The sequence below is a fragment of the Balaenoptera ricei genome, chromosome 2 (genome assembly GCF_028023285.1).
Source record: "Balaenoptera ricei isolate mBalRic1 chromosome 2, mBalRic1.hap2, whole genome shotgun sequence".
NCBI lineage: Eukaryota > Metazoa > Chordata > Mammalia > Artiodactyla > Balaenopteridae > Balaenoptera > Balaenoptera ricei.
In genome coordinates, this window is record NC_082640.1 from 60,133,775 (window position 1) to 60,161,231 (window position 27,457).

A 27,457-nucleotide genomic window follows, 5' to 3' on the forward strand; every position below is an offset into this window, starting at 1 on the left:
TAAAGAATTCATACACCTCAACAACAACAAAACAAACACCCTGATTAAAAAATGGGCAGAGGTGCTCCGCAACAAGAGAGGCCGCGATAGTGAGAGAGGCCCGTGCACCGCGATGAAGAGTGGCCCCCGCTTGCCACAACTAGAGAAAGCCCTCGCACAGAAATGAAGACCTAACACAGCCATAAATAAATTAATTAATTAATTAAAAAAAAAAATGGGCAGAGGAGCTGAATAGACATTTTTCCAAAGAAGACATATGGATGGCCAACAGGCACATGAAAAGATGTTCAACATCACTAATTATTAGGGACTTGCAAATCAAAACCTCATTTCTGTTAGAATGACTATTATCAAAAAGGCAAGAAATAACAAGTGTTGGTGAGGAAGTGGAGAAAAGGGAACCCTCCTGCACTGCTGATGGGAATGTAAACTGGTGCAGCCACTATGGGAAAAAGTATGGAGATTCCCAAAAAAATTAGGAATAGAACTACCACATGAACCAGCTATCCCACTCCTGCGTTATTTATCCAAAGAATACAAAAACACTAACTTGAAAAGATATACGGGTATTTAAAATGACCCGTATACAAGGACCTACTGCATTGCACAGGGAACTCTGTTCAATGTTATGTGGCAGCCTGGATGGGAGGGAACTCTGGGGGAGAATGGATACATGTATATGTATGGCTGAGTTGCTTTGCTGTGCACCTGAAACTATCACAACATTGTTAATCGGCTATACTCCAATATAAAACAAAAAGTTTTTAAAAGTTTTAAAATAAAAGAAAAGATATATGGGGACTCATAGGTTCACTGCAGTATATTTACAACAGCCAAGATAGGGAAACAACCTAAGTGGCCATCAAACAGTGCATGGATAAAGAAGATGTGGTGTATACATATACAATGGGATACTAGTCATCCATATAAAAAGATGAAATCTTGCCATTTGTGACAACATGGATGGACCTTGACGGTATTATGCTAAGGAAATAAATCAGAAGGAGGAAGACAATTTCACTCACGTGGAATATAACCCCCCCCCCCACCAAAACAAAGTAAATGAACACACCAAATAAAAACAAACACGTAGAATCAGAGAACAGAATAGTGGTTACCAGAGGGGAAGGGGCTTGGGGGAGGGTGCAATGAGTAAAGGGGATCAACGGTATGGTGATAAGTGGAAACTAAATTTTTGGTGGTCAGCATGCTGTAGGGTATACAGAAGTAGAAATATAATGTTGTACACATGAAACTTATATAATGTTATAAAACTATGTTATCTCAATAAAAAATTTTTTCAAAAAATTTTTAAAAGTGCGCTTCTTAAAACACCAAAAAAAGCTTGAGAATCTCAGGTTGGAAATCAGCTGACTGGATGATCTTTGAGGTCCCTTTCCACTTTTACTGTCCTAGGACTCTCAATGAGATATCTCTTTGATCATGTGCATGCGCACAAACACACACACACATACAATACAGATACATACACTCTCTCATGTTAAACCTGGGAGTAGCCCTTAATGCAAGAGGCACAATGTGTGGGACACCACTGCATCTATCATTGCTACAAAGATAGCAGTGATATCCTGCCCTGAGGCAGGAGCATCTTTGTAGCAATGATAGATGCAGTGGTGTCCCACACAGTATGAACATCACAAATTTCCGACTGTCTAACATTTCATTCTTTTATCCAGTAAGCCCCACATGTGAGTAGCAATATACAGTACACAAGCAGACAGAAAAACATAACTTAAAATAAACAAAATTACTTATAGATTTACTCAAATATTCTCTTGAGGAAAAATAAAAGGTAACTACAGTAGATGCCTGTCTGCAAACATATCAACATGATACATGGTTAAGGTTCAGAAAGTGTTTGCTTTCATTTTTAAATTAAAAGGTCTTTATCCCTTTATCTGTATCTCACTGGAACTAAATGCTTTCTACTTGAACAAAGGTATTATTATACAGAAATACAAAAACATTTATCTTTTTCATACTAACTTTTCCTCCCACTGGGATATCTTGGTCAAATGACTGCCACTGTTTGTTCTTACATAGTTAGGCCAGGTCACAGGAGCAGCTAACCTACCTAAACCCTAAATTTCAGATACAGAACCCCAGGATCACAGAAGAGGGGGTGTATTTTTCCCATGCAAGATATAGGCTCTTTTGGGAGGGGGGGTTCCATGGGGAAAGCTGTCCTATGCTGACCCAGGATAACAGCCCCAATTCTAGTCTCTCCATGAAGTCTGGACCATTACTGAATAATTGTGAGCATTTGAAGGGCCCATCTTTCACTGAGCATGAACATACACTTCAAAATACAGATGTGCTCTCAGAGTGCACTCATTAGTTCATCTGGATCATAAACAGTGCTGGAGAAGCCATGGTAATGGGCCAGTCCTCTTGCTGGGGAGACCACCCCTGGCTCTGTTCTCAGGTTGCAGCCTCTCCATTAAGGCCCACAGTAGCTCATTATACTTCTATGTGAGGGGCTCCTCACTCGAGTAAACCCAGGGTTGGATGCTACTTTCAGAGCCTCAATTCCTGCACGAGTGATTTCTGCACAAGGTAACCTGGAAGCTAGTAGACAGGCCCTGAGGGACAAAAAGAGGCCAGGCCATGCATAAGCTATGACCTTTAAATGTGGCCAAATGAATATCAGGTGCTCAACAATATCACTAAAGTAATTCTCTCATGGAGAGGGCAAATACAGGGGTGGTAGCAGGGTAGAAAGAACACTCAAAAAAACGAGGAGTGCGAGGAGTGGGAAATAAGTGTCCTTCTCTACAGCTGTCACTGTTAGGAAGGCCTTTGACTCTCAAACACAGCAAGCAGAGCATACTTGCTGAGTAGATAAAGTGGACTTGAGTGCCCACTCATCCCATGAAAAGCTATAGCATCACTAGTAAATCTCTGAATGAGGGGTTACGATGTGAATTTCTTTAAGGTACCTGCCAAATATGGTTCTAGGTTATAATTACTTGAGTCATTTCACACTGTATACTAACTTGGCATATGAGATGCCAAGAGCCATGTGGATGTTTGAAAGACGATATGGACTTCTTAAGGGGAAAGTTACAATGCTCTATATAACATCATATATTAAGCAGAACAACTCTTCACTTTAAGTAGTTCAAAATTGCGTATATTAATATATACATACACAGACAGACACAGATACACAAACACACAATGTTTTCCTATAATAGCTTCCTCCCTGACCAACTCCTGGAGGTTGTTGGATGACAACCTAGATAACAGCCATCACTCTCAAGGCCAACTTACCTTAAATAAATCTGCAACTATTCCATAATCTGCCACTTGAAAAATTGGAGCTTCTGGGTCTTTGTTAATAGCCACAATTGTCTGTGAAACAAAAAGAAAGAGTTTGGCCTTTATAAGAAAACATACCACACAGATTGATGGTTCTATTCTAACTTCCCTAACAACAAATTTGTATTCTTAAAAATGTCTACCAAATAAGATTAGTTTGATTAATTTATGCCAATGTTGTAAGTTTAGAAATTTCTGGATTGGAACATAACAAGATTATCTCCCACCCCCACCACTAGCCCATTGCAGTATTAAAAAGGTTTTAAATCATTATTTTTTAAAGTTCTTTTTTTACTTATGAAAAAAAATGTTTTAGGTAAGTAACAAATCAGAGGAGAGGATTCTGGGAAGATAGCCAAGTAGGAAGCACTGGGAATCTGTCTCCTCACCTACACTACAACTGAACTGGCAGAATCTTTCTAATGTAACCATTTTGGAACTTTGGAATCTATTAAAGGTTTGCAACTTCCAGGGGAAGACTTGCATGGTAAACTGTAGCTCTTAGCAAAATAGTTGCTACCCACCCCCCAACTCCCAGCCCTAGTGGCAGGCAGCTGTGCGCATGTCCCTGGGGCAGCTTTCACACAGCTTACAGGAGCCAGAGTGGGCAAAAAGGACCCTGTTCTCCAAATATTGAGGATCTGCGCTTTGATCATGGAATGCTGCTTCTGACCACAAAGGTGCAAAGAGGACAGTGGCTACTGCTGTTGTACCTTAACCATCATTGTTCATGCCTTCCCCCTCCAGTCAAAGTTATTTCCAGGAGATTTAAAGGATCAGTGCTCTTCATTTTTCTCTTTTTCCCCTTTTGGGAGCCAGACATTAAAAAGCAAATGCAGGCCTTCCCTGGTGGTGCTGTGGTTGAGAATCTGCCTGCCAATGCAGGGGACACGGGTTTGAGCCCTGGTCTGGGAGGATCCCACATGCCACAGAGCAAATGGGCCCATGAGCCACAATTACTGAGCCTGCGCGTCTGGAGCCTGTGCTCCGCAACAAGAGAGGCCGCGATAGTGAGAGGCCCGCGCACTGCGATGAAGAGTGGCCCCCGCTTGCCACAACTAGAGGAAGCCCTCGCATAGAAACAAAGATCCAACACAGCCATAACTAACTAACTAACTAAATTAATTAATTAATTAATTTTTAAAAAAAGTCTACTATTAAAAAAAAAAAGCAAATGCATATCAGGAGAAAACTACAAAGTGACCACACATGCCCAGGGAAAGGCACAGGCTCTGAAAAGACCCAAGAAGACAGCAAGTTTATACCTCAGGTTAATACTTGGCACAGAGACAGCCTACAACAATCAAAAAAAAAACAGAACAATAATAAGCAAAAACAATAACAAAAAACCCAGCAAACCTGGGGAAAAAGGAAAACCTGATTTCCAGAGATACCACATTATTAGATTCAAGCGTCCAGTTTTCAACAAAAAAAATCACAAGGCATACAAAGAAACAAAAAAGTATGGCCCATTCAAAGGAAAAAAAAAAATCAACAGAAACTCTTCCTGAAAAAGACCTGATGGCAGACCTACTAGACAAAGACTTTAAAACAGTCATCTTACAGATGCTAAAAGAACTAAAGGAAGATGAGGAGGTCAAGAAAACAATGTGTGAACAAAATGGAAATAGTGATAAAGAGAAAACCCAAAATGAAACCAAAAAGACATTCTGGAACTGAAAAGTACAAAAACTGAAATGAAAAATTCACTAGAGGGATCCAAAGGCAGACTTGATCATGCAGGAGAATGAATCAGCAAATTTGAAGACAGGATGATGGAAATTAACAAGCTTGAAGAACAGAAAGAAAAAAGATTTAAGAAAAGTGAACAGAGCCTAAGGCACCTGTGGACCACCATTAAGAGAACCAAAATACCTACGGTGGGAGTCCCAGAAAGAGAAGAGAGAGAAGAGGGCAGAGAGAATATTTAAAGAAATAATGGCTGAATATTTAAAGAAATAATTTGATTAGAGACATGAATAGAAACAGCCAAGAAACTCAAAAAACTTCAAGTAAGATGAATTCAGAGATCCACATCGAGACACAAAATCACACTTTCAAAAGCTGAAGATAAAAAGAGAATCTTGAAAACAGAAAGAGAGAATTGATTTGCTACACACAAGGAATCCTCAATAAGACTATCAGCAGATTTTCCATCACAAACTTTGGAGGCCAGAAGGTAGTAAGCTGATATATTCAAAGTGCTAAAAGAAAAAAACTGTCGATCAATAATCCTATATCCATCAAAACTGTCCCTCCAGTGACTTCTGCAGAAATTGAAAAACTCATCCTAAAATTCATATGGACTCTCAAGGGACCCTAAATAGGACCAATGAAATAGGGAGCCCAGGACCAATGAAGAGGGAGCCCAGGAATAAACCCTCACATATATGGTCAAATGATTTTTGACAAGGGTGTCAAGATCATTCAATGGGGAAAGGATAGCCTTTTCAAAAATGGTGTTGGGAAAACTGGATATCCACATACAAATAAATGAAGTTGGCCCCTTACCTAAACACTATATACAAAAACTAACTCAAAACAGATCAAAGATTTAAACACTAGACCTAAAACTACAAAACTCTCAGATGAAAAACATAGGGCAAGAGCTGCATGATGTTGGTTTTGGCAATGATTTCTTGGATATGACATCAAAGGTATAATAGGCAATAAAAAAACAGACAAATTGAACTTCATGGAAATTTAAAATTTTTGTGGATCCAAAGGCACTATCAACAGAGTAAAAAGATAATCCAGAGAATGGGAGAAAATATTTTCAAATCATATATCTGATAAAGGAATTTTTAAAATTAATTAATTAATTTGCTTTTGGCTGTGTTGGGTCTTCATTGCTGCATGTGGGCTTTCTCTAGTTGTGGTGAGCGGGGGCTACTCTTCGCTGTGGAGCACGGGCTTCTCATTGCAGCGGCTTCTCTTGTTGCAGAGCGTGGGCTCTAGGCGCGCAGGCTTCAGTAGTTGTGGCACGTGGGCTCAGTAGTTGTGGCTCGCGGGCTCTAGAGCGCAGGCTCAGTAGTTGTGGTGCACAGGCTTAGTTGCTCCATGGCCTGTGGGAGCTTCCCGGACCAGGGCTCGAACCCATGTCCCCTGCATTGGCAGGCAGATTCTTAACCACTGTGTCACCAAGGAAGTCCCATGATAAAGGATTAATATACAGAATATATTCAAAAACCTACTAAACTCAACAACAAAAATAACAAACTGCCCGATTCAAAAACTGGGTGAATGACTTCCATAGCCACTTCTCCAAAGAAGATATACAAATGGCCAATAAGCACATGAAAAAATGCTCAACATCACTGATCATTAGGGAAATGCAAGTCAAAACTACAATACGATACTACCTCAGATCCATCAGGATGGCTACTATCAAAAAAACAGACAAGTGCTGACAAGGGTATGGAAAAATTGGAACCCTTGTGCATTGTTGGCGGGAATGTAAACTGGTACAGTTGCTGTGGAAAACATTATGGAGGTTCCTCAAAAAATTAAAAATAGAATTACCATATGATCCAGCAATTCCACTTCTGGATGTATACCCAAAAGAATTGAAAACAGGGCCTTGAAAACACATTTGTACACCCATGTTCATAGCACCCTTACTCACAAAGGCTAAAACTTGGAAGCAACCCGAATGCCCGTAGATGGATGAATGGATAAGCAAAATGTGATGCATACATACAATGGAATATTATTAGCCTAAAAATGAAGGAAATTCTGACACATGCTGCATGGGTTATCCTTGAGGACATTATGCTAAGTGAAATAAGCCAGTCAGAGAAAGAGAAATACCAAATGATGATTCTACTTAAAAGATGTACTTAGAATAGTCAAAATCACGGAGACAAAAAAATAGAACTGTGGTCGCCAGGATCTGGAGAGTGTGGGGGGAGACTGGGACGTTACTGTTTAATGGGTATGGAGTTTCAGTTTTACAAGATGAAAAGAGTTCTGGAGTTGGATGGTGGTGATGGGTGCACAACATTATGAATGTATTTAATACCACTGACAGTGTGTACACATCTAATTTTACACTTAAAAATTGTTAAGATGGTAAATTTTATGTGTATTTTACCATGCAAAAAAAATTAAGCGCAGTGTACTAAAAAATTTAAATTTTCTGTATATAAATTATACCTCAATAATCTGACTTAAACCAAACAAACCAAATATAACTGGAAAGTTTTGCAGTTCATCGAAAAATTTTAGATATATTGAATGAAAACCATGGATGAAAAATTAATTAACTTATTTTATATTTGGAGTGTTTTATGCAATAAGACAGAAGTCTACTTTATAAAATCATCATGAGATACATATTAGAGTCAATCCTCAGCTTATTTCACTTATAAAATGATTAGTATTTTCTATCTCCTATTAACAAGTATATACATTTAAACTTGTGACTATAAATGTTAGATTTCAACTTAAAAAAAGTAACAAATCCATATCCTAATTCCTAATCCATATCCTAATCCTAATAGGCTTTGTAGCTCACTATTTATGCTCCATGTACTGCATTCAATTTAGTACTTTAAAATTACTATTCTGGGTCTATGTGAGAATAGAAAAGTTAACTATCTAGTCAGCCTGTTAAGTAAAGATGAACTTTAAAACAAAAAAGTTTAAGTCTTTATGTATGCAGCAAATATCAATAAATGTAATAAAGCAAGTAAATTACTACATCTCCTACAAAAACTACCACAAGTTCCTCTTATCTCCTATAAAATTTTTAAGTGTAAAAGGTTATAATGACAGATCAGTAACAGATTAAGGAGAAATAGTCACTAAAAAAGGTGTTATGCTTACACAATTATTCGATTAACAACAGATTTATTTATAAGTTACAAATAGTTTGGTATTCCCCACAGATGCTTCTAACACCATTGCAATTAAAGTAAAATTAGAGTTTTGACTCTAACATGGTATTATTTTAATAAAAAGATCATAATAATGTGAATCTCTAGAAGTAAAATTAAGTACTTCCCTGCCTATTACTCCATCTCATGAAAACAGGTGGAACACCTTTTTAAAGTATTTTGATATAGTCTGACTTAAACTATAGGCTACATGACATTATGTGTAATTCCCCTAGAGGGGCCCTGAGGCAGAATATTCCAAAATATCTGAAACTGGCGCACACTGTAGTCCAGGTAACTACTGATCCAGAGAAACATGCCATATATATTAAAGTATGGTCAGAGACGATAAACAAGGGTTTCAATATGAGCCTCAAATCCAAAGTCACAAGGACAAACATTTTGAATCACAGGCATTGATTTGCATCGAGGTGTTTCTCTTCTGGGAATATGTAGCCTGCTTCACAGCTACTAGCAGAGATTTATTTAATTAACGATGGTTAATGATTTTCCTGGAGGCCACCTAGTCAAACATCTGACAGTTCAATCATCTGAAAGCTTTTTCATCCCACTATATAAAAGTTATTTGTAAAGAAAGAGCACGTAACTGTGGGAAAGGACCCACTATAGTATTTAAGAAAAAAGATTTGGGCTGTTCACAGTTTTTCAGATTACTAAAAGAATATTCCTGAATTAGCAACTGTAAATAACTATGATAAAATCTTACTTGCACCTTAGAGCTCTTTTAATATGTCCTTATAAATGCATGTTCTTCTTCCTTACAGACCTTTTAAAGCACAGACTGTATTCAACCATATTAATATGTATACAGTTCCATCAAATTTCATATTCTTTCAACTAGACCACAATGCTAACTAAAACTACAGCTTATATGCAATGCAACTATCAGATTTAAATCAATCACTTAATATTCCGTTTTAGAGCTTAACCAAAATTACAACCTAAGACTGCTGTGTCTCCCACACAAGACAGTGATGGCAGGGACTATGTCTTTTTCATTTGAGCATCTCCAGCATCTAGTACAAAGTGCATATGTTTAATAAATATTTGTTGATGGGATGCAGAGACAAATTCTTGGCTCAAGTTTATTCTTATGGATTGTTCCCCAACACTGGTCTGCTTACTTCAATTATTCTTTTTGCTTTGACTATCTCGTCCATTTCTCCCAATCCAGCCCTGTTGGCATGTAATGAGAACTTCCATCAAGATCGTCTAGGCAGGTAGAGGCTTTTATTTTAGAGAAGCAGAATTCTAGATATGTCTGAACTGGCCCAGCTAAAAATATTTTTTAAGGTTGCTGGTGTTGGAGTGGTTTTTTTCCTCTAATGCAGCAATAACATTTTCCCCATTGGCACTGCTGTTTTCAGAGCTCAGTAAAGAAACCTGCCATCCAACTGTGAAATCTGACTGATTTGGGGCCAATTCATTTAGAGGTTACAAGGGGGTAGTGCATGCATCTTTTCAAGTTAGAAGTTAAACCTATTAAAAGTTTTATTACCTTTTATATCAAACTTCCATCTGAATGGATAAAAGCAGGAGTGTCAGAAGCATCTCTGACTTCACGAAAGACTAAGTTCATAATTCAAACTGTGCATTGTTATGCATGAATTAATGTGTCATATTCTGAAATATATTTTCACAGAGTCATCACACATAGAGTCCAAGTAGCAAGTTAAAATCAAGTGTTTCCTCTATACACTGTATTTTTGACAGTTACTGAGGTTTTGAGACACTCCAACCCAAAACATGTCAGTCGCAATTTAGTAACAACCCAAGAAGAGGGGCCTTGCTGAGGTATGAGGGTGGGACCGTTAGGGGACTAGGGTGAAGCAGACAGAGAATCAGGCATCAGAACCTCATAAACTAGATAAGTCAGAACCTCATCAAGTTGTTTTCACCCCACATTTTCTATCCATAGATTGTCAGAGCTGAAAGGGATCTTAGAGATCATCACCCAACACCTGCATTTGGCAGACACAGAACTGAGGTACCAATAGGACATGTCACGTGGTAAGTTGGCAGTGGAGCTGGGATTCAGGTTCACACCTCTTTCCATGACATAGCACTGCCTCTCCTACCAATGGTACATCTTCAGGCAGGGTACAGTAGCTTATTTATCTTTCAGTTCCTAGATTTGTGTTCATGTGAATGGTTCCACTACACACACTATAACTACATGGAAACGTACCAGTCAAACCCAAGTTTTAAAATATGAAAACTTTTCCTCTTAGCATCTTTACTGTTGTGTAGTTACCTTGCTGTCTTTCATCCCAGCTAAATGTTGGATGGCTCCAGATATTCCTACAGCAATATAAAGTTCCTGAAACAAAAGAGACCATATCATTAGTATGTATTTATATTATGTTATACCTTCCAAAGTATTTGCTATTAGCAACTCGAGTCTTACACCAAAAGTATTTTAAATAAAATAGATGCAATATGCATTACTTAAATTATGCTTTCCTCCTTCTCTGATCTCCTTAACCCATAGTCCTCATTTTCCTCTGAATTCCTATAGTAGTGGTGGTATAATAATAAATACATGGATAATGAGTTATTGAGCATTAACTATGTGTCAACCACTGTGCTAAGCATTTTACATCAACTGTTTCACTTAATCTCACAATTTCCTGTGAGGTAGCACTTTTTTGTCTACGCTACTCATTTGGATAACCACACTTCAACTCATCACTCAGTATGTAACCATTCACAATACACACACATTGTATATTAACATATAAACACATACACTTACACATATTAAAATATATTTTGACTTAATTGTTTGCCTTCTCGTGGATATTTGTGGAAGTGGTAATTAGGGTATATTTATTAAGCTTCATATTTAGAAAAACCAAAAATACAAATCAGTCTCAAGAGTCACACACACCATCTCCTTAACTAAAAAGTAACAAATTTCTCAAAGGCACAGAATCAACCTTTGCATTTCTAACGTCTAACAAATGGGTCACCGCACTGTAGTTTCTAAGTAAATGTTGATGATATTTGCATCTCTTCCTACCCCTCTGCCCCCACTAATTACAAAGGGAATGATGACTTACTGCTGCTCTCTGTCCCTTTATCTAAAAATTTTAAAGTATCCATGTTTGACAAGTAAAATTCACTATCATCATGGAAAACTGACTTAATAAGTGCTTAACTGAAAGAGCTAAGCTGCTCTATTCTGTCTAGTAGGGATAATTAAAGCTTCAACTGAAAAGCTTTTCCCACACATAAACTGAACTAACAAGTCCTGGCTTGGGTAGGGGGTGCACCTACCACGTAACCAAAATAACACTACAATTTTGTCACAAATGACAGTAAAGTTTCTCCTCCATATGAACAACATGGAAGGCATTGAAGGTGGCTCTGTCACACTCAGTTTTATTACAGGGCAGATACTTCAAAGTCAATGACAGTGTCAGGTGGTCCCACTTTGTTTTCTGTACTGCTCATAATCTTATTTATGAGCATTGGAGCTTTTTTAAAAAGCTCTCCAGCATTGGCCCTTTCTTAAAAAGCTCCCCACGATGCTCTAATGTATAGCTAGAGCTGAGTACCAGTAAAACAGATGATCCTCAGCTCTCGTGCAGCTTGAAACCTGTAACTCGACACAGCACACTGACAGCATATCTCTGGGTCTCATCTTTAAAGGCATGAAGTGTCCATTGCTTCTAGAGCAGTAAGATACACTGTGTACCCCGGAAAGGACACAACCTAGCCCCCATTGTGAGTTAATCATCTAAAAATCTAAAATGAGCTGGGCTTGTTTTTTGATTCAACTTGCTCTATAGTTAACCATCAAAAGCCTGAAGATAAGAAAGAGCAATTTGGCCTGAAGACACTGTGTCTTAGGGTGGAGGGTATACTGCAGAAAGTAAAATGCATGGGTGAGGATAAAAAGCAATCCCATGCTCCATGATTCTATCTTAAACATAATCCAATGTGTCAATTATGACCATACACAGTTGGACAATGCAATAAGGCCCTGTCATTATACTGTCTTACCAGACATGGACACTCACATGAGTAATAAACAAACACCACTATTTTCCATTGAAGATTTTACAGGTAACTTCAATTGATAATTTTAGCATCATTTCAGTTTATTCTGACTAGCATTTCTTTCAAGAAAGAACATTCATTAAATTATTAATCAAAATATACTTACTAAATCCTACATTCAGGAAAACCAGGCCAAAAAGTTCTAATGTAAAGATTTTTAAAGTAAGATATTTAGACAGACACTGTCTCACTAACCACTCTTTTAAGTATATTCTCAAAGCAAGTTATTGGGAAGGATCAATAGTTCTGTAAATGAGTCTTTCTGACATACATGTCTTCATTAAAATTCAGCCAGTTTTAAAAGCCTCTCCATTTGCATTATAAAATGCTAATAAAAAATGTTGATTCACTCTGGCACTACACGTCAACATAAATATGATATAAATGAAATTTACTTTAAACCCCCTGAGAAATGAATACTGTTGGCTTTATCCATAAATGTCACTAAGGAAATAACAGATTCTGGGGCAAAGGAAACCAAAGGCAAGTGGTTCCAGGGTCATCCCCTCCCTTCTGACCAGCATAAATTGCCCAAATAGGTCCACATGACCAACAGGACCTTATTTTATACTAACTTGCAAACATGGTTCTCTTAATAAATATAAAAGCTTTGAAACAACAGCCCTGAACGAGTCCTGAGATTCTGGCTGCTGTCCTGAGATCTGATAGTTCTCTAAGGCAGGAAGAGAGGCTTTTTTCTTCTTTTTTGAAAAACATGTACAGGCAATTAGACTAGTGTCGTAGGATGCTTCCTCATGGTTCAGAAAGCATTTTTGTATTTCAATAATAATAATTAGTATGTACAAAACTCTCCACAGATGCTAATTTATGGAGCACTTTAGACACTGCTTCACAACATAACAAGGCAATGCCTGTCCTGAGGCACTTTCTTTCTAAATCAGATAGTAAGATAATTTGGAGAGAAAATGAGAGGCGATGTTGGAGGGGAGAACAGCAATTAAGGGTTCAAGAAGAGGTGGGATTAAAGAAAGGAACAGACACAAAAGGAAGGAGGGGTAGTCCTGGGGATAAAATCCTAGTAGCCTTTACAAAGGGAGGGAAATCTTGAAGAGTGAGAGACTAGGACAAACTACACAGCTGGTAGCAGTTTGGGTGGATCATCCTGCAATTCAAGGATGGAGACTGGTGGGAAGAAATAAAGCCACAGAGCAGTAAGAGAACCAGGGGTTATTCTGAAATATAAAGAAGGGACAGCACCTTCTTCAATACAAACAAATTCTGGCAGAAGAAAACACAAATATCTCTTCCTTTGCCAAAGCCTAAAAAAGACTACAGCTGTAGACTCATCCAAAGAACTTAGGGGCAGATGTCTAAACTACTCTAGAGTGGGCTCAGATAAAAAAAAAGAATGGGGCTTGGAAACTTCTGCATCCAGTGCGGTTAACAGAGGTTTGCAAGAGGAGCATATTATTGTGGTTTAGAACCTAGGCTCTGGCATCTCACTGCTACGTTTAAATGCCAGCTCAGCCACCTAACAGACATGAGACCGTGGGCCAATTATTTAACCTCTCTATGCCTCAGCTTGCTCATCTGAAAAACTGGGATTCTAAGAATCCCCACTTCATAGGGTTACTGTAAGGCTTCAGTTCTTAGCATAAGTGTCTAGTTTCCCAAGACACAGGTGTGCCACTCATGAATTGAGATTTGCTCAAACCTCGATTTTCTCAGCCCACTGGGTGACCAGTGGACTCCTGGGGTGGTCCCAGGGCTACCATGTACAGCTGAGCAGGCTGTATACTGAACAACGCTGAAGGGAGGTATCATTCATATCATAGTCATTAAAGATCTGCATTTTATTACAATAATTTTCCAACAGATGGCAGTAAAGTAACTTGAGAAAGGGGTACTTCTTTCCTAATTCATACAAAAGAGTTGTATGGACTAGTAGAAGTGCAGGGCAGCAAGAAGCCCCTGTGGTACAAACACTGTCCTTGTCTTAAGGATGCCACAACATGGTTTTACTGTTGTTGGTACAGTTACACGTTACAGGCAATATAAAGACAACTAATTCTTTGTCCTGTGTTCTCGTGAAGCTCACAGTCTAACAATGTAGGTTAAGGTAAGATAATAAAAATCTGTAATTCATTACAGGAAAAAATCAGGGTGTGATAGAGCTCTGGTCTCTTATGCAACCCCTTACTTTCTGTTCCTGCCACTGAGAAGTGGAAAGGCCTTTACAAGCAGGAAGCAGTTCGCAGGATGACAGTCCTCTGTAGTCGTTTCTATCCTCTGCCAAACAGGAGTCCACTTTTATATCCATCTGTTCCTGTTCCCTTAGTCCTTCAAACAAAATAAGCTTTTAGAAGAAGTTTTATTGATCCTAGCCTGATGATAAATCTCTATGTCTGAGAACAGAAAGACTGGAATGAAATCTTAACACTTTTACGGAAATCTAACCAACCTGTGGAATCGACATGGTCAAAGTATTTTCTGGTGGATGATTTGGGTTTTGGCTGCTTTCTTCAGAAAGTATGTGCTAACATCATTCTCCTGCTTTACCCAAACATTGTGCAGGAAATCTGGAATTCCAAGAGGTATTTACTTCTGAGTCCTGCTCTCTAGAGGATTCTGGAGCAAAAGCTAAGGAGAAAACTGTTTCTTACTTGCTCATTGTGATTTCTGCCTAACGTTATTAAATCCAAGAGATATACAATATAATGTGAGCTACATAATTTAAAATTTTCTATTAGCCTCATTAAATAAAGTAAAATGAAATAGGTGAAACCAACTTTAATAATATAATCTCAATTAAGACTAGCCACATTTCAAGGGCCCAATAGCCACATGTAGCTTAGTGGTTACCGTGCTGGACAGCACAGATCCAAGATGATTTAAGAGCAAGCTAAAGAAGGGAATTCCCTGGAGGTCCAGGGCCCACTGCTGAAGGCCTGGGTTTGATCACTGGTCAGGGAACTAAGATCCCACAAGCCATGAGGCATGGACAAAAAAATCAAAAACAAACAAAAACAAACAAAAAACAAGCTAAAGAAGAGCCTTCTTGTAAGCTCTAAGAGGTACTGTAGAGCATAGTTTGATAGTAGACCTCAGGATAGAATGACATTAGTCTCTTGTGTCAGCTTTGCTTGTATTATCTCAGAACAAGAACGTTTATAGGTTGTTCAAACTCTGTGAGAGAGAACCAAAAAGGAAAGTCAGCAGAATGACGAAGCTGAAGATGAGCATGAGAGACATGAGAGACAGCAAGATTAAACAAGGGAGCAGCCAATAGAGACACAAATAGATGACAAAAATCCATCAATTTTCAGGTACGGTAGACCATCATAGGAAAACCAAAAGCAGATGAAAATGACTGGTTTAAAACAATAAATTTATACTCTGAAACTAATTATCAAATTTTGTTCTCTAGTAAGATATTTTTTCTTAAAATTTTAGAAAAACCTGAAAAATCTATCCTGAAAAGCTCACAATTCTTAAAAAAGGGTACAGGCATACCGTGGAGATTTTGAGTGTTCTAGACTACTGCAATAAAGCGAGTATCCCAATAAAGCGAGTCACAAGAAGTTTGTTTCCTAATGTATATAAAAGTATGTTTACACTCTACTGTAGCCTATTAATTGTGCAATAGCTTTATGTCTAAAAAAAACAACATACCTATCTAAATTTTAAAATACTGTATTGCTAAAAAAAATGCTAACCATCATCTGAGCCTTCAGCAAGCCATAGTAGTAACACCGAAGATGACTGATCACAGATGACCATAACAAATATAATAAGATCAGAGACAGATGGGTTCAGATCCTGGTTCTTCCACTTAACATCTGTGTTCTCAGGTAAGTTACTTAACCTCTCAAAGGCTCACTCTCCTCATGTGTAAAATGGAGATAAATACCTGCAGCTAATAAGGATTGCTGTGATTATTAAATAACAGAATGCATGTGATGTGCTCAAGATATTAGACATTAATGCTATTATTATTATTACTGAATGATCACTAAATCTTTAAAGGCATTAGACAACCAACTACCATATAAATTCCATTTTAAACTTCTTAAGTAGTTTACTATTGTAATAGTAACTATTACTATCTCAAGGCAAGTTGTTATTTAACTTGATACAATTCTTCTGGGATAATGTACTGGGAAAATTTCTTTTTACTGATATTTGTTAGTTTCTGTTTTGCCTTTAGTACTAGCTGTAAAGTCTGAATTTCTGCCCAACTTTCTAGACAGTGCTGGCCGGCCTAGGAAGTTGAGGTGAGTTTCTTTACAAAATTCTAACACAATCTTCATACAGGTACCAAGACATATCAAATTGGTCATACAAAAAATACATATATCAAGTTGAAATTACACTTTTTTTCTAGAATTGTAACAGTATTCTGCTGCAGCAACTTCAGATCTGCTTTACTTTAAACAAAGTAGAAAGGAAAGATTTAAACATTTACTTTTTTGTTTATATGAAATATGACTATGAGAGGAGTAGTTAAATCTGGAGGTTTCCGAGTAGAAAAACCAGGCCAATATTACTTCATCTCTTTAAAAATCAGGTTTAAAATGTCTTTCCTACCAAGTCTCCCTTTCTAAATGGAGTTGGGGAAGGAATGTAAAAAACTACATTTATTCAAAGATAAAAAATTTTAAAGACGTCATGTAAGTAGTTCTCACCAGAGTTCAGCAATCCAATGTTACGTGCTCAAAAACAATACCCTATGACTGCCTCAGACAGGACAAGTTTTACAGAATGGCATATGCTCTCTCAACCTTCTTTACTCAGAAGACTACAAAGGCATAAACTTAAACAGCAACTGTTACAGCTAAAACACAACACGTTCACAGGACAAATGCCAGGTTAGGAGTTAAATGGAATTCATCATAACAAATAATGAATGTCTCTTTGAGAAGTAGATTAACTGAACTATATATTCTAATTACGGCAAGTCTCCTGTGCATTAATATTGCTGTATTTCATCCTGCTGCTCATTTAAAAGGCCAAACTATTTCCTCTGTTTGCCAAATTGTGTTTAAGTCTCTTCTCTTTTTGGAAGAGGCCCCAAAACGTAAAGCACAACTATCTGTGGCTCTTTTCTCAAACAGCTCTCTGCCTATATTATGAAATTCTCAGGCAGGATTATGGCTAAACTGAGTTTTACATGAATAGAGAACTTTACCCATACTCTTGGTTTGAAGCTGAAGGTATGTCCTATCCATCAGACAATGCTCCTATACTAGGACTAATTCAGGTTTTATCAGGATTCAAGATGGCATAGTAATCATCACAACTACATGAATTGTCTATGATATGCCAGTAACCATATTCTACTTTATGTACATTAGCTCACTTAACTATGACAATAACTCTAAGGGGTGGAAATTCTTCTCATTTTACAGAACAGAAAGCACAGGCTCAGGCAGGCCTGCTGAGTTGTTCAAAGTTATATATACCTAGTAAAAGGCAGGTTTCTTAACCTTAAGTTTTTCTTAAGAGAATATTTTGACAATAAATTTTTAATATTTAACTATTTTGCAATTAAATGCTTAGCATTTACGTAATTAGCTTCTATACTAATTCACAGATATTCTACTGTGGGAAGATATTCTTCAAGTATACCTAGAATGATAGAAAGCAAAGTATATTATATAAAATTATTATTATTATTATATAATAATAATATATTATAATAATATATATTAATAATAATAATATATTATTATTATAAAATTATTCAGATGATTAAATTACAGTGAAATATTTGGGTGTATGACATCAAAATATTTAGATACAAAATCAGTCTATTACAAAGCTTTGCATTTTAGCAGATCAAATAAAAATTTTGACTATAAAATTTTTTATCAGTAAGGTTTTTTTAACTGACCTGGTTAGTTAGATCATGCTAAATTATATATACCTATATAGAATTTTGGAGTAGTAAGGAACCTCTACGAATTTAGGCATAATCTTTTTATTTAATCAATGAAAAAACAGAGGCCCCCAAAACCAAAGCTGGAAATTGAACCTGACTTCCAAGTACTATTCTTTTCACTCACCAAGCTACCTCTTTCCCAAAATTACTAAGAAGGCCATTGTTTGTGCACAGCCTTTTTTGATGATTATTTAATCTAAAATTATTAAGATAACTTCTGTGCCAAGGAGCTTATGAAAGGTACAAAGTAACCAGAGGAACAGAGTTTGGAGGTTCTTCAAAAAGCTAAACAGAGAATTACCATGTGACCCAGCAATCACACACCTAGGTATACCACCCAAAAGAATTTAAAACAGATATCTGTATGTGCGTGTTCATAGCAGCATTATTCACAATAGCCAAAAGGTGAAAACAAAACAACGCAAGTATCTATCAACAGATAAATGGATAAACAAAATGTTCATGGACTATTACTGAAATATTTTTCAGCCATAAAAAGGAATGAAGTTCTGACACATGCTACATGGATTAAATCTGAAAACGTGCTAAAAGAAGACAGTCACAAAAGGACAATTATTGTATGATTCCACTTTTATGAAATATCTAGCATAGGCAAAATCATAGAGACATAAAGTAGATTAGGGATTACCAGGGACTGGGGTGGGAGGGAATGGGGAGCTACTGCTTAATGGGTGTAGAGCTTCTGTTTGGGGCCATGAAAACTTTCGGGTATACACAGTGGTTATGGTTGCACAACATTCTGAATGTAATTAATGCCTCTGAACTGTACACTTAAAAATGGTTAAAATGGTAAATATCGTTAGATTTTACCACAATAAAATCATCAAAAAGTAATTTCCTTGACAGAATCCTTTACATAATTCTCTGTCTTCAAAACACTTAATTCTAGAATCCTGTGGTTTCAACAACTATCAAAAGTAAATAGTTCAACATAACATTAAAAAAATAACAATAGGTGAAACCAGGTAAAAGATTGATGGGAATTATCTGTATTATTTTTGCAATTTTTCTGTAAATCTAAAACTGTTCTAAAAAATGTTTTGTTTTGTTTTGTTTTTTAAAAGCAGCTAGAGTTCTCTGTGAAGTTCAGCCCAAGTTACACAAAGACTCCTTGAAGCACATTTTAAAGTTACAAGAATTTGAGCAGAGCTAATAATGTAGAAAACGGAAGTGCCTATAACACAATAATAAATTTACTATTCTTCCAACCTTACTGGAGACCTTCTAAGTAATCTCACTTTAAGGAAATGGAAGATATTCCCCTGCCCCAAATACCATTTCCCAAATTCCTTTTCAGACTAAGTTTAGTTAATATTAATATATAATTATATTAAACTAAGTTATTAAAATAGTCTTTTATACAAGATCCTAGTACTCATGTCTTTGGCCCTAAAGTAAACACAAGGATTGAATTACATACTCTAACTGATCAACCATCATTAAATAAACATTTCCTTTTAGTACAATGTCTTATGTTCTCTGACATTAATGTGCATGTTTATCTTATCAGAAACTACACATGAGAAAAAAAATTAGCTTTTATATGAAAGAACCAAAAATACAGTTAGAATAAGAATAGAAATTTAGAATAGTTTTATTCAAGTTGCCACACCACGACAGCTACAACGAAGATTTGCTGTCTACTTCTACTGATTTTTGTGCCAGCTGTTAAATCAGATTGACCACCTACTGTCAATTATATCAGTGGAATCTTTTTTAAAAGTTCTAATATATACATTAAAAAATTCAATTGTCTCTCCAAAACTTAAAAAATTTAACTTTATATATAAAATGGTAATGGATAAAAAACTTGGCTGATATTTGTCCTCTGATATAAATGTTTAGAGAAATCAGTCTAATAAAAATTAGCTAAGAAAATGAAGCAAAGATATAATTAGAACCCAAAGATACAATTACAACTAACTTTTAGCAAGTAAGTTTTTAACTATTGCACAACCAAACTATTTATACATCCAAATCACAGTTTATTAGTTCTACAACTTCTCCTTTGTCATTTTAAGCTTCACTGTAAGGGCTTCGATCATCCAGGCCATGTAATTACCTTTAAGAAGCATGCTTAGGGTGTTTTCTGGACTACAGGTCCATACAGCATTTCTCTTTGTCCTCTTGGGAATAGAACATCAATTGCTTTCAGCTAAATGCACTCACATATGAATATTTTAGTACAATTTAATGCTTCTACACCAACCCCAAAGGGAACAGAGCATCAATTTGTGAACACTGTTCTCTTGGAGTTAAAAGCCAAGCTGGATAATGCAGTATGAAAGGGGTTGTCAATCTTTAGCTTTTTAGCAAGTCAGAAAAGCAGTCCATAAATTCAGTCCCAGCTGTGTACAGATAACTCCATAAAGTTTATTCATACACAGATTTTTCAACATTAGTGAATATTTTCAAGAGAACCAAGAAACAAAATTTCTTGTCTTGCTAAATTCTCTCCAAAACTGCTTCTTCATCTAGTAACTATTCACCTTGTCTTAGAATTATAAATGAACCACTAATCTGTTAGTAAAATACCAAAATACAGACAAAGTAATCTACTTCCACTAAGTGTAAAAACACATTTTCCTGGCAGTAGGTAGCAGATTCTTTAATGACTGCAATATGCTTATATGTTTGGATGATTAGGAACATAAAGTCATCAACAGGGCTTCTAAAAGGCAATCCAGAAAAAAAGTTAAATGGGAACTACCACTAACTATGACAAGGCTTAAAAAGCCATATTCATTAAATTCTAGTCAGAGCATAAATCTGACACTCTGTTAAGCTCAACACATGTTAATTAATGTCCTAACAAACTATCAGGTATTAGTTAAAGAATTCAATACCTCTTCATAATTTCAAAACAAACAAACTTTTAGCAAACAAGGATTTATAATAGTAATTATAAAAATAGCTAATTCACAGTACTTATACTATATGCCAGGCACAGTTTTAAGTGTTTTACATATACTAACTCATTAAATCTTTAGAACTACCATATGAAGTATACAGACTGTTACTATCACCATTATACAGCTGAAAAAACTGTGGCACAGAGAAGCTAAGTGATCTGTCCAAGGTCACACAGCAAGCAAGTGTATTTAATACTAAGAACTGAATTCAGGCAATCTGGCTACAAAGTCTGGACTGTTAACTATTTTTAACCATTATATGACACTGTCTATTGTAGGAAACTGCTTTAACACCATACCCAGTGGTGAAACACTAGAATTCCCTTGAAAATAAGAGATAGGGACGTTTATCAATCAAAACTCCAACTGTGGAGCTTGACAAACTAATTCTAAAACTGTGGAGAACGGCAGAGAGCCAAAAATGGCTAAGACAATTTTGGAGAAGAATGAGGGAGAGGGGTATTGCCCAACTAGATAATTTTATTATAAAGCTTTAGGTGCAGTATTGGTACAATGATAAACAACTGATGGATAGAACAGAACAGGGAACACAGAAATAGACTTGTGCATATATGTAAACTTGATATGTAAGAGGTAACACTGTAGATCAGTGGGAGAGAAAGGAAATGTGTAATAAATGATTAGCTACATGACAAAAAATTAAATAGTTACTTCACACCAAACAAAAAGTCAAATCAAGTAGATTATAAACCAAAATGTGAAAAGCAAAACTTTAAAACTTTTAAGAAAAATAATACTGCTTAATATTGTTAAGACCCTGTCTTAGGAAAGATTCCTTAAATAAGACAAAAAAGTATATATCAAAAAAGAAAAAATGTTCAACAACATTAAAATTATAAGCTTCTGTTTATCAAAAAATATGATTTAAAAAATGGAAAAGACAGCCATAACTGAGAGGAAATGTAACACACATAACAAAAGATTAGTATCTAGAATATATAAAAGAACTTCCAGAAATTGATAAGAAGAGAGACAATTCTATAGAAAAATGGGCAAAAAAGATATAAACAGGAAACTCAGAGAGGGAAAAAAACCATGAATGGACATTTAGCATATGAAAAGATCCCTCACTAGTAATCAGGGAAAAGCAAATTAAAAACCACAGTGAGATTTCATGCCCATCAGACAAGCAAAACTTTTAAAAACTCGTAGTAAAACATAACTAACAAAGAAGTTACCATTTTAATCATTGTTAAGTGTAGTTCTGTGGCATTAAGTATGTTCGCCTTGCTCTGCAACCATCACCACTACCTATCTCTGGAACTATCATTTACCTCTAGAACTGCAAAACCTTAAAAAGTAGAAAATACCAAAATACAGAGATGATGAGAATAAAGGTAAATTTTATAAACTGTTGTTAAGTGTAAATAACCACTTTGGAAAATAATTTGTCAATATCTGGTAAAGCTAGACATTTACTGGTAACTAAGCAATTTCACTCTTAGGCATACTTCTCTAGGGAAATACTAACATACAAGGAGACATCTAAGAATCTTTACAGCAACATTACTTGTAGTAGCAAGAATTTATAGACTACCTAAATAAACATCCATTAATAGGAAAATGGTGGAAGTATGATATATTTATATAGTAGAATACCATACATCAATGAAACACAAATGAAAAAATCCTACCTGCATTAAATGAATGAATCTCACAAACAAAACTGACTAAAAACAGGAAAAGAACACATACAGTCAACAAAGTGGGTACAGAGGGAATATACCTTAACATAATAAAGGCCATATATGACAACCCCACAGGTAACATCATACTCAACAGTGAAAAGCTGGAAGTTTTTCCTCTAAGATTAGGAGCAAGACAAGGACGCCCACTCTCACCAATCTCATTTGACACAGTATTAAAAGGCCTCACCACAGCAATTAGGCAAGAAAAAGAAATAAAAGGCATCCAAAGGCATTCCTTGGAAAGGAAGAAGTAAAACTGTCTCTATTTGCAGATGACATGATATTATACACAGAAAACCCTAGTTCTCCTGCCCACCTGGTGGCATGGAAGGCAGGGGTGTGGACCCTGGCCTGCCTTTGGTCTCCCACCACTGCCTCTCATGCCACGGGCACTCTAGCCTCGCCACATGTCTCATGACAGGCCCTCCCCACAGTGGGGAAGGGCGGGGGTGTCCCGCCACCGCCGCACACTCCCCTCAGTGCATGAGCACATCTCGCCCTGCCCTCAGTGGTGCCCCTGCAGCGCTCCGGGTTGCCCCTCAGTGGCCCAGGCTGTGGCATCATTTCCCGTTGCCGGTGAGGCCCTCGAGTCCCCACCGTGATGGTGCGTCCATTGAGCAGCTCTCTCAGGATACTGAGAGGTCTTTTCCAGAGATATTCATGAATGGGCTCCTTTCCATCCTAGAGATCTACCTGGATAGATTCTCATCATTCTATGTGATTTCAAGGGCACCTATCAGGCACCAGAGGGTGACCATGGACACCTAAGGGGACGGGAGGAACCCCCAGTGACTGGCTTCCAGGATCTTGGCTCCCAGGCCGGAAGTCTGGCCCGAGCTCCTGTGGTGGGAGCTCTGAGTCCAAACCGCTGGACTAACAGAGAACCTCAGACCCCAGGGAATATCAGTCGGAGTGAGGCCTCCCGGAGGTCCTCATCTCAGCACCAAGACCCAGCTCTATCCAACTGCCTGCAAACTCCAATACTGGACGTCTCAGGCCAAACAACCAGTAAGATGGGAATACAGCACCACCCATCAAAAAAAGAAATGAAATGACAAAAAAATATGTTACAGACGAAGGAGCAAGGTAAAAACCTACAAGACCAAATAAACAAAGACGAAATAGGCAACCTACCTGAAAAAGGATATCATTCAGATTCGATGGAGAAATTAAAACCTTTACAGACAAGAAAAAGTTAACAGAATTCAGTACCACCAAACCGGCTTTACAACAAATGCTAAAGGAACTTCTCTAGGCACACAAGAGATGGAAAAGACCTACAATAACAAACCCGAAACAATTAAGAAAATGGTAATAGGAACAAACATATGGATAACTGCCTTGAATGTAAATGGATTAAATGCTCCAACCAAAAGATATAGACTGGCTAAATGGATACAAAGACAAAACCCATACATATGCTGTCTACAAGAGACCCACTTCAGACCTAGAGACACATACAGACTGAAAGTGAGGGGATGGAAAAAGATATTCCATGCAAATGGAAATCAAAAGAAAGCTAAACAATAATGCTACTAAATAACCAAGAGATCACTGAAGAAATCAAAGAGGAAATCAAGAAATACCTAGAAACAAATGACAATGAAAACACGACGACCCAAGACCTATGGGATGCAGCAAAAGCAGTTCTAAGAGGGAAGTTTATAGCAATACAATCCTACCTCACGAAACAAGAAAAATTTCAAATAAACAACCTAACCTTACACCTAAAGCAATTAGAGAAAGAAGAACAAAAAAAACCCCAAAGTTAGCAGAAGAAAAGAAATTATACAAATTAGATCACAAATAAATGAAAAAGAAATGAAGGAAACAATAGCAAAGATGAATAAAACTAAAAGTTGGTTCTTTGAGAGATAAACAAAATTGATAAAACATTAGCCAGACTCAGCAAGAAAAAAAGGGAGAAGACTCAAATCAGCAGAATTAGAAATGAAAAAGGAGAAGTAATAACTAACACTGCAGAAATACAAAGGATCATGAGAGATTACTACAAGCAACTATATGCCAATAAGATGGACAACCTGGAAGAAATGGACAAATTCTTAGAAAAGCACAATCTTCCAAGACTGAACGAGGAAGAAATAGAAAATATAAACAGAACAATCACAAGCACTGAAATTGAGACTGTGATTAAAAATCTTCCAAGAAACAAAAGTCCAGGACCAGATGGCTTCACAGGCGAATTCTATCAAACATTTAGAGAAGAGCTAACACTTATCCTTCTCAAACTCTTCCAAAATATAGCAGAGGGAGGAACACTCCCAAACTCATTCTACAAGGCCACCATCACCCTGATACCAAAACCAGACAAGGATGTCACAAAGAAAGAAAACTACAGGCCAATATTACTGATGAACATAGATGCAAAAATCCTCAACAAAATACTAGCAAACAGAATCCAGCAGCACATTAAAAGGATCATACACCACGATCAACAGGGGTTTATCCCAAGAACGCAAGGATTCTTCAGTGTACACAAATCAATCAATGTGATAAACCATATTAACAAACAGAAGGAGAAAAACCATATGATCATCTCAACAGAGGCAGAAAAAGCTTTCGACAAAATTCAACACCCATTTAAGATAAAAACTTCCAGAAAGTAGGTACAGAGGGAACCTGCCTCAACATAATAAAGGCCATATATGACAAACCCACAGCCAACATCATTCTCAATGGTGAAAAACTGAAACATTTCCTCTAAGATCAGGAACAAGACAAGGTTGTCCACGCTCACCACTATTATTCAACATAGTTTTGGAAGTTTTAGCCGCAGCAATCAGAGAAGAAAAAGACATAAGAGGAATCCAAATCAGAAAAGAAGAAGTAAAACTGTCACTGTTTGCAAATGACATGATACTACACATAGACAATCCTAAAGATGCTACCAGAAAACTACTAGAGCTAATCAATGATTTTGATAGAGTTGCAGAATACAAAATTAATGCACAGAAATCTCTTGCATTTCTATACACTAATGATGAAAAATCTGAAAGAGAAATTAAGGAAACACTCCCATTAACCACTGCAACAAAAAGAATAAAGTACCTAGGAATAAACCTACCTAAGGAGACAAAAGTCCTGTATGCAGAAAACTTTAAGACACTGACAAAAGAAACTAAAGATGATACAAACAGATGGAGAGATATACCATGTTCTTGGATTGGAAGAATCAACATTGTGAAAATGACTATACTACGCAAAGCAATCTACAGATTCAATGCAACCCCTGTCAAACTACCAATGGCATTTTCCACAGGAGTAGAACAAAAAATTTCACAATTTGTATGGAAACACAAAAGACCCTGAATAGCAAAAGCAATCTTGAGAAAGAAAAATGGAGCTGGAGGAATCAGGCTCCCGGACTTCAGACAATACTATAAAGCTACAGTAATCAAGACAGTACGGTACTGGCACAAAAACAGAAACATAGATCAATGGAACAGGATAGAAAGCCCAGAGATAAACCCACACACATATGGTCACCTTATCTTTGATAAAGGAGGCAAGAATATACAATGGAGAAAAGACTGCCTCTTCAGTAAGTGGTGCTGGGAAAACTGGACAGCTGCATGTAAAAGAATGAAATTAGAACACTTCCTTAAACCATACACCAAAATAAACTCAAAACGGATTAAAGACCTAAATGTAAGGCCAGACACTATAAAACTCTTAAGAGGAAAACACAGGCAGAACACTCTATGACATATATCACAGCAAGATCCATTTTGACCCTTCTCCAGAGAAATGGAATTAAAAACAAAAATAAACAAATGGGACCTAATGAAACTTAAAAGCTTTTGCACAGCAAAGGAAACCATAAACAAGACGAAAAGACAACCCTCAGAATGAGAGAAAATATTTGCAAACAAGGCAACTGACTAAGGATTAATCTCCAAAATATACAAGCAGCTCATGCAGCACAATATCAAAAAAACAAACAACCCAATCCCAAAATGGGCAGAAGACCTAAATAGACATTTCTCCAAAGAAGATATACAGATTGCCAACAAACACATGAAAAAATGCTCAACATCACTAATCATTAGAGAAATGCAAATCAAAACTTCAATGAGGTATCACCTCATACCAGTCAGAATGGCCATCATCAAAAAATCTACAAACAATAAATGCTGGAGAGGGTGTGGAGAAAAGGGAACCCTCTTGCACTGTTGGTGGGAATGTAAGTTGATACAGCCACTATGGAGAACAGTATGGAGGTTCCTTAGAAAACTAAAAATAGAACTACCACATGACCCAGCAATCCCACTCCTGGGCGTACACCCTGAGAAAACCATAATTCAAAAAGAGTCATGTACCACAATGTTCACTGCAGCTCTATTTACAATAGCCAGGACATGGAAGTAAACTAGGTGTCCACTGACAGATGAATAGATAAAGAAGATGTGGCACATATATACAATGGAATATTACTCAGCCATAAAAAGAAACGAAATTGAGTTATTTGTAGTGAGATGGATGGATCTAGAGTCTGTCATACAGAGTGAAGTAAGTCAGAAAGAGAAAAACAAATACTGTATGCTAAGACATATATATGGAATCTAAAAAAAAAGATTCTGATGAACA

General features: G+C 36.9%; 1 protein-coding gene across 1 annotated transcript in view; it reads right to left on the minus strand.

Moving 5' to 3' along the window:
- The window catches only part of ETFA (electron transfer flavoprotein subunit alpha), an 85,818-nt gene that overhangs the window by 8,157 nt on the left and 50,204 nt on the right, over nt 1-27,457 (minus strand). The window contains exons 10-11 of the mRNA XM_059915430.1: nt 10,495-10,560; nt 3,295-3,375 (exon numbers count right to left, since the gene is read on the minus strand). Of these exons, the coding sequence (XP_059771413.1) occupies nt 3,295-3,375; nt 10,495-10,560 (147 nt within the window). The remainder of the gene's footprint in view (nt 1-3,294; nt 3,376-10,494; nt 10,561-27,457) is intronic.